Raw genomic sequence first — 16066 nt, forward strand, 5'->3', positions numbered from 1 at the left:
TCGTTCAGAATCTTCCAAATTGATGACTTGGAAACTGGTACCTGGGCGGCCACGTCCCGCATGCTAGCATGACGGTTTGAGGCCATAAATACTAGAACATCCGTGCGTAAGCTAGGACTCAAAGATAGAGTCCTACGCCTCTGTTTCTTGAAGCTGCCAGTTTGTCTCAGGTTTTCATCATTTCTGATGATACCGTAGTTGACGCGTTCGGTCTACTGCCATACTTCCATGACTGATATATATTTGCGGGCTTCCTCTTGTTGTCACTTGCTGCTCCCAAGGCAAGGATCATTTTTATCTTCTTCTCGTTAAAAGAAAGACATGGTGACAGGAACAAAACAAACGTATTTTTAAACATTTGCACTGACGTTGTCAATTTGCTTTTGTGGTGATAGGTATGGTAGAAAAAAAAAAAGAAGACCCATCCGTGCACTCTATCTACACTAAGACAACAGCTACTATCACAGCTTGTTTCCAACTAACGCCAAATGTGACATATTACTTCAGCTGAGGCATGGCAGATAAGGCACTAGCTCGATCATAACGTTTTACAGCGAAGCTGCATATGGCTAGCTGATTTGTCTGTCCGTATGTTTGTCCCCTGTATGCCGAAAACTCCTCCGGCGCAACCAAATGCAGATGCACAAAAAAAGCGAAAGAAAGGCGTGCAATTGGCTGCGCCAGTAGTGTCATCGTTGCTCTCTGTTGCAGCGGAGCGGGCATGCAGCAGTTTCTCTCCCGCTACGAAATAGTAGGCCACGTGTCACACGAACTCCTGAAGAGTAGGTAGCTTAAGACCAGCTACACCACGAGCAGAACCAGGAATGAGGTCGTCTACGCCATCCCGCCGCTGCAAACCGGGCACAAGAACAGGCTCTTGCAGCCGAGCGCAAGCAGCAACTGTGTACCGCAGATCCGGCAGCCTATCAAGCCATCATTTAATGAACCGTCAGGATTAACCCAGTGATAAACACCGGGGCCACCCGTTTCAACTTCACTGGTTAACCATCTGTACAGAGTGTTTGGGTGGAGATTTTTTTTATTTCCTTGATTTCGTTCTGGCTAGCTCAGAAGGAGCCTGTTTGAGGGTGCTGCTTTATGATGCAGGTGGGAGTGCAGTCACATGGTATTCATCATATTTCGCAGGGTTTATTAGTCGGAAAAAAATCAACAAACACGAGCCTAATCCCTCCTTCAGTCAACATACGCATCAAAGTTGGGGTTAAGCACCTGTTTTTGCAGTACATGTGCAAAAGACAATGCAACAACACACATATTGGCATGTCACCATAAGGTTTAGGTTTCAGTATGCTGAAAATGGCACTCTTCAGTACCATACTCGATCAGGATTTCAGTCTTGTTTATCTGATCAAAAACAATTAACCTTAGATGTAGAGAAATTAGACATAAACGTGTTGTACATGAAATATTGTAACAAATATAACTGTTTGGATTTTGAAGAGTTGCCACTGCACTAAAAAAAAATTTCGAAATTTGTACAGGAAATTATCTTCAAGTAGTGCACAGAGCCCCCTTTATGCTGTAGATGACTTACTTCTACACACTTTTTTCTAGTGATGTCTGAACAAAAATTACTCTTCTTTCAAACATCACAAAACATTTTAAGCACATTAGTATTGCTATTGGTCTTCACATGTACCAGCACCAATGATCACCGCAACTCTTTCCTCCCCTGCTTTCGAATGACTACATACACCCAGCAATAAGGAGATTCAGTCAATTTACTACATATCTTTTCTGGTACAATATAAGCTTCAGAACTGAATGAAGCAGTAATTTCACAGTGCAATGTGTGCACACAGAATACTTGCACACAGTGACAACTTCATACAGAGGAACAATTTTTCATGCAAAGTATTCTTTTGCTCGTACCAAGCACTGTGAAATGTAGATAGATTTCCAATTCACCATTTCAGGCCTTATGAAAAAAAATCCTGTGTCTAAAGATTGAATCAAGCCTTGGTCTCCCAGCACAACAAATTAATTCACTAACCATCAAGGAACAATTTTTTTAGGCTACAATTGCAAAATTTGGAATTTCATGCCAATGGCATCCAGCACTACGAAATGTGTTAGACAGCACCACCTTTGTGACCTGCCCATATTCCCGTCCTTTCCTCATGGCAGCTAGCACTATGTGAACTCTGAGAGTGCATTGCCTTAGCGATCAGCCCAATGTATAGTAATTAAAGTTAATATTCCTTCATCAAAGTACACAAAATTAGTCATTATGCCATTTCCGCCATACTGTAAGTATCACTGCTGTCATCGCACATGCTCATGTCATGCATACAATTGCTTAACACAGTTTACCTGGCAACTATTTGCAGAGCCCCAAACACTAGAAAGCCGACCAAACTGCAAAATTTGAGTAAAATTCTGAGTGTGCGGGGTAGCGTAATTCTTTGCTGTAGAATTTCAATGCATTCAGGAGGAAAACGACTGCTAAAAGCCACCAGTTGCCCTGAAGATGCCCAATTTTGGGCTACATGAAGCCATCTTGATGAAGTGGTTGGAGCTATTGGAGCTATTAACTATGAAGGAAGACAGGCAACACTTGTAGAACATGAGTATAATATATATTTCCATTTTGCCACACTTCAACAGCCTAAAAGGAAGCAATAGTAAAGCCAGCCATAAAGGTGCCAGCTGCAAAAAGTGCACATTGACCTGGGCTCAAAAGGCCAGCTCCATGAGAAAAAAACCTCAAATTTGTAAAAAACTATACATGTGTGAGTAGCAAAAATCGCCTGTACACAGCAACAACCTCTATGGCAACAGATTCCGGTGGTGTACTAAGGAAAAAATAAGGGCCTTTGCATTAAATACATAAAAACAAAGAAAGTGCTCCTTTGGAGCTCAAAAAATGAGAACATTAGTCACAAGTGGTTTGGCACAAAAAAAAAAAAAAAAAGAAAGAGTCCAGACAAATGTAAACATAACTACACTATATATATATATATATATAAAAAAAAAGACGATGTTTAAAGGCCATCAATGAGCTTAACAGCGCATGCAGCAATATTGCACACCAGGAAAAATACTGACGCCTCGTGCCTCTTTTCAGTTTAGGTTTGCCCACGATTTATAATTTAGACAGGTGCAGCGTGTTCACTTCTTCGACTGCTTCTTAGATTTAGAAGATGGCGGAGTTTTGGTGCCTGATGCCTGCTTGTCACCAGCCTTCTTTTCCTGGTGAGCACCCTCGACAATGGCAGGTTCTGCTGCTGTCATGGCAGAGTCCAGCTTCTTCTGGATGTTCGCAAATGCATCCTCGCCCATGTAGTCAATCTGGCCCCGCTCCCAGGCATACTGGCGTGCCTCCGAGCCTCCGTAGACAGCCTGGTCAGCGTGAATGTGCCGCAACTCTTCTGCAGTCTTGATTGTCAGCTTGGACATCTCGCCAGCAAGGCCAGCCTGAAAATTTTTTTTAAGAACACACAGCATTTTATACTAGATTAGGGCTCATTAAAAGAATTAAATTATGGGGTTTTATGTGCCAAAACCACTTTCTGATTATGAGGCGCGCCGTAGTGGGAGACTCCGGAAATTTCGACCACCTGGGGTTCTTTAACGTGCACGTAAATCTAAGTACACTGGTGTTTTCGCATTTTGCCCCCATCGAAATGCGGCCGCCGTGGCCGGGATTCGATCCCGCAATCTCGTGCTCAGCAGCCCAACACCATAGCCACTGAGCAACCACGGCAGGTATTAGGGCTCATTAGGCTACATAGTGCATTGTCTTGCTACCTAATTTCATACAAGTGCATAGTCGCAGGCCCGACAACTCCTAGTTGACGAATGGCACTCATGAAATATTAAAGCCAGTACAAGCCAGGTTCACATGTACAGTGCAAGCCATGGCCAGAGTATTCTACTGGTAAAGAAACAATGCCACAGCACTTTACTTTGAGACATCAGCAGGAACATATGTACAGGCACACAATAGAGGGCAAAGAAGCACTTTTAACTCTACACAGCACCAGAGGGTTCAGATTTCAGGTATGTTAGCTTTACTAGCATTTATTGCAGTTGCCAAGTGGAACAGGAAGCTTCTACAGGGACTGACACTACTTTGTCATTATTATGGAGGTATCATGTAAACGAACATTTTCACGGTAGTGGTAAAGAAGAAGGTGAAATAAAGTAACAAAAGCTGAAGATTTGTTTGTTGCAAGTGACAACATCAGTTACTCATCTTTCTTGAATCTACTCATACTAGTTATAATTGGTGTTGATGTAATCCACTATCTCTTGCTTTGCAATGCACTAATTTCATCTTTATGGCCCAAAAATTCTTGAGACTAAGCACTCATTTCTTCAAGGATTCTGGCAGCAATGCGAACTTGCAACATCAAGCAGAGCAAACAGCTTCATGCACTGCTGAAGAACACAGGCATGGACTGTTATAGTCAGGATCAATCATTAACTGCCAGAATTACAAGTATTCAATCATGCAGCATTGTTGGGACAATGTCTGGGGTATATAACTGCACTGCTAGATTTCAGTGTATAACCAGTTCTCCCTTTTGTTGACCACTAGGTCAACAAAAGGGACACTGCCATATCCTAGTGAAGTGTCATCATCATCATCATCATCATCATCATCAGCCTGGTTACGCCCACTGCAGGGTAAAGGCCTCTCCCATACTTCTCCAACAACCCCGGTCATGTACTAATTGTGGCCATGCCATGCCTGCAAACTTCTTAATCTCATCCGCCCAGCTAACTTTCTGCCGCCCCCTGCTACGCTTCCCTTCCCTTGGGATCCAGTCCGTAACCCTTAATGACCATCGGTTATCTTCCCTCCTCATTACATGTCCTGCCCATGCCCATTTCTTTTTCTTGATTTCAACTAAGATGTCATTAACTCGCGTTTGTTCTCTCACCCAATCCGCTCTTTTCTTATCCCTTAACGTTACACCTATCATTCTTCTTTCCATAGCTCGTTGCGTCGTCCTCAATTTGAGTAAAACCCTTTTCGTAAGCCTCCAGGTTTCTGCCCCGTAGGTGAGTACTGGTAAGACACAGCTATTATATACTTTTCTCTTGAGGGATAATGGCAACCTGCTGTTCATGATCTGAGAATGCCTGCCAAACGCACCCCAGCCCATTCTTATTCTTCTGATTATTTCCGTCTCATGATCCGGATCCGCCGTCACTACCTGCTCTAAGTAGATGTATCCCCTTACGACTTCCAGTGCCTCGCTGCCTATTGTAAATTGCTGTTCTCTTCCGAGACTGTTAAGCATTACTTTAGTTTTCTGCAGATTAATTTTTAGACCCACTCTTCTGCTTGAAGTGAAGTGAAGTGAAGTGTGCACGATCTCATTTAAATTTTGAGAACATTTTCGCTCCAGGTTTCCGGCCACAGCATGAGTTCAGCTCATAAATTTCATCTCTGGGGGCGGGCTTTCTCCGTTGGTAGACTTGAGTACCATAATGACGAGTACACAGGATGTTGCAGCGAAAACTTAAAATTTTGTTGCCTGTGGCAGATAGCACAAATCTAGTCCATGAGCTGGTCTAGTCAAAGAGGCAGGCATTATTTGAAAAAAATAATGCATAATTTCCTGATTACCAAAAATTCACTAATTAAGCTTTAACTTATGCTTTAACTAATTAAGCTTTAACCTTATGGCACATATTGCAATTTACAGATTATAGTGGGTGAGACTGCAAGGCATAGCCACTTGTGGATTGTGTGGATGACACCATTTACAAGATATGCACCGTCAAATTTGCAGTAAAAATGCACTTTCGTTCCACTTTCTTAAAAAACTTAGGTTTATGCATTGAATCACAAAAGCAAATGGAATGCCAATGCATTTCTCTGCAAAGTTCGGCAATTAATATCTCGAAACTGGTGCAATCCTGAGAATTTGTTCCAAGTGTATCCACCTTGTGATCTACATGGCTAGAATTTGTAAATTGCAATATGTGCCATAAAGTAATTAGTTAAAATATAATTAGTGCATTTCTGTTAATTACCAGATTATGCATTTCAATTTTTCGTGCACCTCTTCGAGTAGACCAGCTCATGGACTAGAATTGTGCTATCTGCCGCAGGAAATTTAGAAATTTGAGTGTTCGCAGGAACACCTGGTATATATGCATGCACATTCACATACATGATGCCTCAATGTTGATCCGTCTTCTAAGAAAACCATCAGGGTGAAAAAAAAATTCCAAGCTTTGCTTAAACATAGAGCCCAATTTGCTTATAATTGCACTTCTCAAAACTAGCCCACCTACAGTGGCATTGGTCATAGTTCAGATAATGCGAACTGCACTCCATACAGAACTGGCACCTTGTCATTTTTCAGTGAACAACTTCCACGCACTAAACAGACTAGCTGCAGTTGAAAGAACACCAAAAATATAGAACAGAAATGCTCATCAAGGAAGTCGCACTCACGCATTCTGGGAACAGCTTGGGTTGGACGTTCGTCATGAAGAGCTCCCACCAGAACTGCAGATGGTCAAACATGTGCTGGCTGCTGCCTTGCGGCTGCACCTGGCCCGTCAGAAGGTTGAACGTGTGGTGCCATGGCTTCACCGGGCCCAGGAAGTGGACAATCTTCACATCCTTGCCAAACCTGTATGAAAAAGACATGCACTACCTAATTGTACAATTCCACATTGCAAACAAAGTGAGCATGAAAAGCAATGATACTGCATGCTTTGAGTGTAGCACACAAATATGTGAAAAGATGCAGGCAATATTGCGTGTCATTCACTTTAGCCTGCATCTTGTGAACAATCTAGATGTCTGTGCAAGATGAGCAATGACATTTATGAGCTACATGTTTGATCACCAAAGTAAGAATTCAAGACAGATGCAAGCATGGCTGCATCCACATAGAAAATTCCAATACAATCATATGAGCAGGACATGAATATGGATGAGTCAAAATGTAAGTCATATCATGAGAAGCGAACAAACAAAGACACCAAGGATAACAGGAGAAATTACTTGTACTAATTAATTGAATTAAAGAAATTATAAATTAATGGCAATGAAAGTGGATGAAAAAACAACTTGCCGCAGGTGGGGAACAATGTTCCACATCCGCTGCCAAGGTATGCGAGTGGTAGCGCTGGCTAACACTTCCAAGTTTTAGTAGTAACACACAAATACCTAATAAAGTAGAAGGGGAAACCGTGCCGTGGTAGCTGAACTGGTTAGAGAACTGCACACATAATGTGAAGACGTGGGATCATTCCTCACCTGTGGCAACTTTTTTCGCCCACTTTCATTGCCATTAATTCATTTCTTTAAGTCAATAAGTACAAGTAATTTCCCCTATGTTTTCCTTGGTGTCTGTTTGTTGGCTTCTCATGATTCGATTAATAAAATAAATCGGGCTTCTCGTGAACCCCTTTTCTTCTCGCTCAAAATGTAAGTGAGATTTGGGTTAACAATCTGAAACAACTCAATCGGCATTAACAGTAATGAGCAAGTGATGTGTTGTTAAAATTGTCGACAACAGTGAGGTCACAATGTCAATGCATAAATTCTGTAGAAGCCAAATAAACAATTGTTTAACTGCATCCTAAACCTTAGCAAATACTTGCATTATTCCTACAAACTGTATTCACACAGACTTATGGAGACTGCCATTTATGAGGCTATAAATGTCTATTGTTTGGTCTGTCATAAATGTGGCAGGCCTACAATATAAAGTGTTTACAGAATGTAGCATTTTTTGCACTGTACTGTCTTAGTTCTGCACACAGCTAAATTTCTCATCTCATCTAAAATGCAAAATAAGATGTATAAATTTCATAGAATGACTACATTAAGTCTGAATAAAATACACTGGTGTCAAGGGGCATTGCACTGGGTCAAAACATTACTTAGCAACCAGAAAAAGTAAAAATCCCTCCAAATGGGGGCTATGCTGTAATCTGTTCAATGCATACAGTAAAACCTAGCTAATTCAACCCTTGTTAATTCGGACTTGTCCATTAGTCCCAACAGGCGTATGCATTATTTAATGCAGTCAAACTCATTAATTCGGAGGTATATGGCCACACATTGGATAATTCGAATAACTCTAAGCTCGACAGGGACCCAAGCACCACAAACGTCCGACGTAAAATGGAAAAAATGGCGCGAGCGTCCACTGAGACAAAGCGGCGGAGTCCACATCACCATAGTCATCAGGAGAAATTATACGTGAATGACAGCAACGCCAGAACGCATCGTGCCTAGTTGTGCCTCTAAAGCCTTTATTCTTGCGTTTACCGCTGCACACAGCACCACGTTGGCTGCATGCCTTCATGACTGTAGTCGCCGTACATGATCGCGTCGATAGCGACCGCGGTTTCGTCTGCGGCAGTTGCGGCAAACATTTGTTTCGTTCCGACTCAGTGCGCCAAAATCAGTCACCATCTTGCGGATGGCGAGGGAAACAACTTCTCGGCTCAGGGAATAGGAGAGAAGCGTGCTTGCTTCAGAGACTGTTCGTCTGCCCATGGAAATGAAAGCAGATGGTGCAACCTGTCTGATCGGCAGCTTGGCTCCCATCTGCAAAATCCGTGCTCGTAGCCGAAAGCAGTTTCTGCTTCAGTCTACAAAATGCAGGCAAGTACCGATGTTTAATTACATCTCAAACAACTTAGACTACAATATGCTACCCTGTGAGCAATGTTTGCCCTCGGTTAGACAAGTAGTCTGTGAACAGGAATTTTTTTAAGTCTACCGGCCAAATACGGAGGACCCTGTATGTCTTACGATGCATTCTAGTAGTGTTGCTGCAATAAAATGTGTAATAGATGTACTCACTGTTTGTATGCAGGCAAGTAGGTGTAGGACACATTTGAGTTCATGTTATAAATAAAGGAAAGATGTTTGGTGATGTCCTTTGTTGCCCAGTCATGAAAGTACAGATTCAGCAGGCCTTGATCACCACCTAAAATGCAAAGAAGCACAAGATTGTAACAATGATGACTTCATTTACTGGACTTCACATACAAATCCAACCCGCCGTGGTTGCTCAGTGGCTATGGTGTTGGGCTGCTGAGCACGAGGTCGCGGGATCGAATCCCGGCCACGGCGGCCGCATTTCGATGGGGGCGAAATGCGAAAACACCCGTGTGCTTAGATTTAGGTGCACGTTAAAGAACCCCAGGTGGTCAAAATTTCCGGAGTCCTCCACTACGGCATGCCTCATAATCAGAAAGTGGTTTTGGCACGTAAAACCCCAGATATTATTATTATTATATTACATACAAATCCAGAACTTTGGGTCAGGAGCACAAGGGTTGTAACTGGTAAGCTCAAAGATATGCTTAATTGAGCTGTAACAAACTATTACACAGAAAATTATGCTTTTAAACAGCAGCAACAGTACCAATTTAGAGTAACAAAGGTAAAGGGTAAGCCACTGATCAGTAAATCATTGTGCTTTGTTACCTCACTCACTCAGTGCTTTGTTATATAAAGCACTCAAGAAATGAATCTTCATGCAAGAAAAGCTTGCATTAGCATTCCCATTTTTACCATCTCGGAATACAAAAACATGTACAAATTCACAGCCACATTTAGAAGCAAGCATGATGACGCAATCACGAGATAAATTTACTCAACTTTTTGAGTTCTGTTGCTCACCTGCTTTGACTAAATGAACACAGTAGTCTTGTTCTATATTGCAACAGTTTATTGTTGAATTATAACGAGTGCAATTTACTGTACTGAGAATATACTGTAGCATTGCCCAATATATATCTAGGATCCTTTTGTTTTCACCGTAAAGCCCAATAATTCCCGATTTTTGCACCATGAACAAGTTTTATAGAAACAGTTGAACATGATTGCTCCTTGAAGTTGGCCCTTTCGTAAAGGACAATAAATGGTATGTTATGAAACTAATGAACACTGCCCACCTTGCATGAGCAAGGGGTAAAGATATATTATGCATATATTATAAACATTGTATATGCATACTTTTAGCTGAACACCCAGGCTAAAACCGGCACACGTATAAGTTATTCAAGGCCTGTCAGCCTTGAGTGAAAGAAAGCTTGTTGCTTTTTTAGTAGCCACATTTACATTAATAAAGCAGTGATGCATCACATTTGCCACACATGGCATATATTTAAATGGCAGTAATGCAGAAGAAAGCAAATGCAGCGGTGATGTTACTCTGCATTGCTAACAGTAGCTGTGACGTTGACAAGACATTTACCCAACTATGCTATGTTCAGGGAAGACTGGCTGATTAGCTCATATTCCATTTATTTGCTGCAAGAGCATATGTTGGGACCCAGAAAAACAGAACAAGGATGAAAGGCCCAAGAGGTCTAACAAGCAGACAGAAATGCTCAATATGCATATGGTGATGGATGTGAACAAGGGCTTACAAAATAAAAAAGCATCACTTCTTGCAAAGCATACCTGTGTGTGCTACTAGCATTTGTACCTTCTTTCAGTGGATTCTGTTAAGAGCATGCATGCCAACGAGGATTTGTTTAGAGAAGTTGATCACATGATTGGCAAGCAGATCTCATCATACAGTTGAACCCACTTATAACGATAGCAGTTTTCAGAATATCGGTTACAACAATGAGAAGCTGCTGTATGTTTTCTATGGTGAAATGGCCCACTTACTACACTGCCCCTATGCCACACTGGTAATAACAATGAAGTCTGGCTGCTGGGTGTCCGCGCCGAAAGGTAATGGAATGCGAAATCCTTGAAAAGAAAAGAAATTCGAGCCGCTTCACCCTCACCTGCAACCCCAATGGCCGCCGCACACTCTTACAATAGAACCTGTTTTTAAGCCTTCTCTGCATTGCCAGCCTCACCCGCCTCTCTCCGGTCACCCCTCCATCCTTCCAAACGTGAGCAGGCTGCGCCCACAGCTCTAAGCTATCCCAGCCTCCGGAACACGAATGGACCATGCTAACTGCACTGACAGTGCTGCTAGATTGCTCGCTGGCCACTATACTGCACACTTCTAACCAGTAGATTATGTCACTCATGCTTGCCTTTGTTCACTGCATCCGAATCATTCCCGGCCACATTGTTTCTCTGCCTCATTTGACTTGCTGCCGAAACACAAGCTGGCTAGTCCACCCACTAATCATCGACAATGCACAACATCACCGGTGAAAAAGAAAGCGCACTGTTATATACTTGGAAACCAAGTGCAGTATCATGAAAAACTACAAAGACAAAGAAGTGTACAACTTGGTGAAGTACGGACTATCGCAGCCAACAGCGTTGACATTCATTTGCTCGGCAGAGAAGTTCAACAAAGAAAACTGCTTGGCAGACAACGGTTGCAAACACGTTCAACAATGTGCCTATAAGGAGGTGGAAGAGGCCCTCTACGAGTGGTTTCATGGTTCCCGTGCCATGGACTTGCCCATCAGACCAATTCTGGCCACAAAGGCAAAGCAGTTTGCCCTCCTTATCAACAATGTGGACTTCCAGCCAGGTAGCGACTGGGTACAGCGCTCAAAGAGAGGCATGGCATTGTTTACAAAGCAGTCGCCAGCTAGGGAGCTTCAGTTGACGTAGAGGCAAAGCAGAAGTAGGTGGAAAAAATGCTGCCCCGCATCATCGGGAACTACACTGACACCAATGCATATGTAATCGTGACGAAACAAATGTTCTTACAGATGTTACTGTTCAAGATTCATGCATCCAATGGAGACACGTGTAAAGGTGTCAAAAAAGCAAGCTGTGCCTCACAGCTTTTTGGGCGCCGTCATGGATGGGAGTGACAAGTGTCCCGCATTTGCAATTGGGAAATAAAATCCCTGCAGCTTCCGTGGTGCTGCCAGGATACATCACAACTGTAAGGTATGGATGACGAGAGTACTTTTTCGTGAGCGATTCTTGACACGCATATCAAGTCAACGTACTCAATGCCTTAAGAAGGTGGCACTCATTTTAGGCACTAATTGTAGTGCCCACCACTCCATGCCTAAGCTCTCAAGTGTTGAAGTTTTTTTCCTGCCGTCGGACATGACAACAGGCTTGCAGCCCATGGACGCCAGCATGATCGCCAATTTAAGGTCATGTACCGTTGCCGCATTCTGAAGGAGTCTTTTTATGGACATGGCCACGCGGACAAGCAGGGAGCAACTAGACTTGATCAATCTATTGATGGCCGTGCAGTTTATATTTCGTGTGTGGTCCGAAGTAAGCAATTCTGTGGTGCGGAACTACTTCAGGAAGAAAGCGAGCTTTGTTCGAGGCAGCAGCAATTTAAATTGAGCCTGTGAAGCTCCTACTGACGAAGTGATACCTGAACTTTGGTTCTCAGTCAACAAGGATGCTACAGGACTCTAGGAGTTTCTAGATGCGTACGATGCATTAGAAACAGAAACTTCTAACAGATGAGGCGATCATTGTGAACGTGCTTGCATTGGATAGCAATTGCGACAGTGATGGTGATGACAGCAGCGATGACATGGTGGGGCAGGCTGCCTCAACGTTGGCCTTGCAGATGATTTTGTCCCTCTGGGGCTTCGTTCTTGCGAGGGGCCCGCCAATGCACTACGTGCAGGATGCCCTGGAGAAGGATCTCGGCAAGCTTCGTGTAAAGCAAGCAATGCTGGCGGACATGAGGTTTCTTATGCAAGCCAGTGAGAAGTACATGGCGAGATTCTTGTGGCAATCACACCCCAGCATTTCTGAATTTCTCAAGCTGAGAGGTTGCTACAGCATTCTTTGAACGGGCTCTTTTGGGTCCACCAAAGCAATGCCTCAGTGGAGCTCGCATGTCACTTGCTGCCTGTGACCCCTCTTTGCAGCAGTTATTGCAGTGCCATTCTTGAATGCCAACAGCCACAGCTTGTTACACTCAATCGGAGTGTGCAGGAAGTAGAGTTACAGTTAAACAAGTGAACACAATCAGCAGCCCGATGGAAGGTGGTGAGGGGCACTGGCTTTCCCGCCATTAGTTTTTTCTCAACAGCTCTGCCATCCCCCTATTTTGCTTTTTTCATGCAGCCTGGTTATAACAAAGGAATTTTTATGGCACTTGAATATTGTTATAAGTGGGTTTGACTGTATACTTCTGTGATTTTGCTCGATTAAATGGAATGTGTGCGTTCAAAAGAAGACCACTGCCTGTGTGAATCATTTGTGGCAGTTACCACAAATTAATCGAAATTTGGGCTGCCTGACAAGAAAAACCTCCAGATTTCTCCTGGTGCACCTGTAACCCAATTTTTACCCCCTGAATTTCACAAAATGCGATACCGGAAGACGAAGGACCTTGTGTATATCTCAGTAGTTCACTAAACAATCAGCATAGCGAATCTGCTTTTCAGCCATGTCTTAACGCCAGTGACCGAGGCAGATTGAATAAGACGTTGCAAATTAACACATGCTCTGTGAACATGGACTGCTACACTGATTTCAGGAATCTGGTTTGCAAGTGAGAGATTAGACTTAAACAATGTACTGGTATAAACTGTTCTAGTATAGCAAGGGCATAGACTAGGTAACAAAGAAGTTGACTTAGTACCAAAGAGTATAAGATGTAGACTGCAGTATCTTTGCTGCATTTCTTCCCGTATAGTTTATACAAATTCTAATATACCGAGCCGGTGTCACTTTCGCAGCTGTGATGGGCAAGTGCTTGGCAGAGCAATACATGTTGAACATGCCTCAGGTTATTGAAAGAGCAAGTCAAAGTGTTCACTTGTGTGCATGTGCAAGGCCCTGTCATGTTGTTGGCTACATTTGTCTGTATTCACTGAAACAAGCTCACTGCCACTTAAAAGCTTCAGATTGACTTGCTAAGGGGCACAACAATGTTGAGGTGGTATTGCTACATTTGTTTGCTTGATCACTGACTGGAGCAGCACATTGCCTGGTGTCAAATTTATTAAAAATCCATCCTATCATGATATTGCCTTGAGATGGAAGTCTGCAGTATTAGGCCAGCACCAATGAAGAGTTAGAAGTTGTTTCTTACCATCTTGGCTGCTGTTATGCCTCTGCTGCTCGCCTTACTTGTAAATATTTGTGAATATACATTTTTTGTGCAAAATTTCTGGTGGATGTGCTGGGTACGTTGCCTGTTCATCACGATCACCCAAGCACGAACCTCCGAAGCGGTTGCCGCATTGTTCCCTTGGTGATGGCCACTGAAGCACCGACCGTGTCGGAACCTACCCCACAGCGATTATCCCTGCCATCTGTCATCTTATCGTTGACGAAAGATCCAGGCACCTTCTGTGGCCTGCAGCCTACCGTGCAGTGACCATCCCCACCATCTGTCATCGTTGACAAAAGATCCAGGCACCTTCTGTGGCACAGGTGACATGGACGTTGAGGATTGGATCTCATGGTACGAGCGTGTCAGCAAACAGAAGAGGTGGGACAATACACTTATGCTGGAAAATGTGCTATTTCATCTTAAGATAACCGCACACGTCTGGTATGAGATGCACGAGCACGATGTCACCAGCTGGGACCTACGCAAAGATAAACTGAATGACTTACTTAGCAAGCCCTTGGGTCGTCAGCCAGCCGCTAAAGAAACTGCTTTCGCACGGTCACCTATTCAAGCATACATTCCGTATATTCGGGATATTCTAGTGCTTTGCCATAAAGTTGACGGTAACATGACCAAAGTGGACAAGATCAGGCACATACTCAAAGGTATTGCCAATGACGCACTCAACCTCTTGGTATTCACAAACTGTGCGATCGTTGATGCTATTGTGAAAGTGTCAGCGATTTGAACAAGCAAAATACCACCGTATCACCCAGCAATTCACCAGGCTTCCCAATACTGCTGCATCGTCATCATGCAAAGAACTGCCAACTTTACAATTGCCTGCTTTGGACACTGACCATATCGTTCATCGTGAAATAAAAGAAATTACACCAGCCCCTCTTGTACCCGATGTCTCAACTGCCAGACAGCCTATGGTTTCCTTGATTCAAGTCGTGGTTCAACAGGAGGTCACTAATTTGAGACTCTCCCACCTGCACCGTGAACATTCCACCAGTCGCACTGAGGAATCAGCCTTTTTACTCGCGATACTGCAACCCCTTGAGTGGAGGATGGCAAATGTTTTGCATGCTCTGAAGTTGGGCATATATTGCGCAAGCACTGCTGGAGCCATCAGATGTCACCGACTGGCTGGAGCACCCAAAACCCTCGTCCTGAAGGTTATTTCCGTACAACATTGTTGTGCTCTCCGGTGATTGACATGCCTTATGTCGACACTAGCACAAATGTGTATAGCAGTTCAGGAACACCATACGGCCGCCGATTCTCTTCGCTGCAAGCCCGCCGTTTCTCCGTTGCCTGCCAACCCTGGGCGCTACGTATCTGGAAACTAACGAGTGCAGCACCTGGAGGTGATTGCATTCTTGACCCAGATTTGAAATCCTCGTCCGACTGTCCCTACCTGCTGTAATTTGCTCCAAGTCCAAGTCCACGGCGTTACTGTTACGGCCCTTATTGACACAGGTGCACAAATCTCCGATGAGTGCTAGTCTTCGTGAGAAGATGAAAAAAGTCCCGACAGCTGCCATGCTATGTATAGTAAGTGTCACTGATGGAAGCACACGTACTGTTGTTGGAACATGTACTGCCCGTGTCACCATATCTGACCATCGGACATGTGCTCCGTTTCTTGTGCTCGAGCAATGCCCGTACAACGTGGTCTTGAGCAATGACCTTTTGTCCAAACATTCGGCCCTCGTCAACTCTGGTGCCAGTGTCCTTCAAAGAGACTTGCTGCATAGCTAAAGTTCGTGCGATTGCCGCCCCAATCTACTAATATTATTTTGACACCCTCTCCTTCTGTGCACCCTCTCCATCATTGTCGGTATTGCATTTCTGCTACTGAACAAGCGATTGTACAAGAAGTCGACAGGATGGTGGAAAAAGACAGAACCTTTGAGTAGCCCATGGGCATTTCCAGTTGTGCGCGTCAAGAAAAAATGATGGCGCCTGCCGTTTCTGTGTCTATTATAGACATCTGAACAAGATCACTAAGGACATACATCCACTGCCTCGCATAGATGATGCCCTTGACTACTTCCATAGAGCAAGTTACT

The 16066-nt window shown here is 43.6% G+C and overlaps 1 protein-coding gene across 3 annotated transcripts in view; it reads right to left on the reverse strand.

Moving 5' to 3' along the window:
• Positions 1-2578: 2578 nt before the first annotated feature.
• The window catches only part of Gyg (glycogenin 1), a 48446-nt gene continuing 34958 nt past the window's right edge, over positions 2579-16066 (reverse strand). For all 3 annotated transcript variants that reach the window (XM_075679803.1, XM_075679804.1, XM_075679802.1), the window contains exons 5-7: positions 8813-8939; positions 6440-6620; positions 2579-3438 (exon numbers count right to left, since the gene is read on the reverse strand). In XM_075679803.1, coding sequence (XP_075535918.1) covers positions 3133-3438; positions 6440-6620; positions 8813-8939 — 614 coding nt within the window. In that variant the 3' untranslated portion in view covers positions 2579-3132. The remainder of the gene's footprint in view (positions 3439-6439; positions 6621-8812; positions 8940-16066) is intronic.

The sequence above is a fragment of the Dermacentor variabilis genome, chromosome 2, assembly GCF_050947875.1.
Source record: "Dermacentor variabilis isolate Ectoservices chromosome 2, ASM5094787v1, whole genome shotgun sequence".
NCBI classification, from domain to species: domain Eukaryota; kingdom Metazoa; phylum Arthropoda; class Arachnida; order Ixodida; family Ixodidae; genus Dermacentor; species Dermacentor variabilis.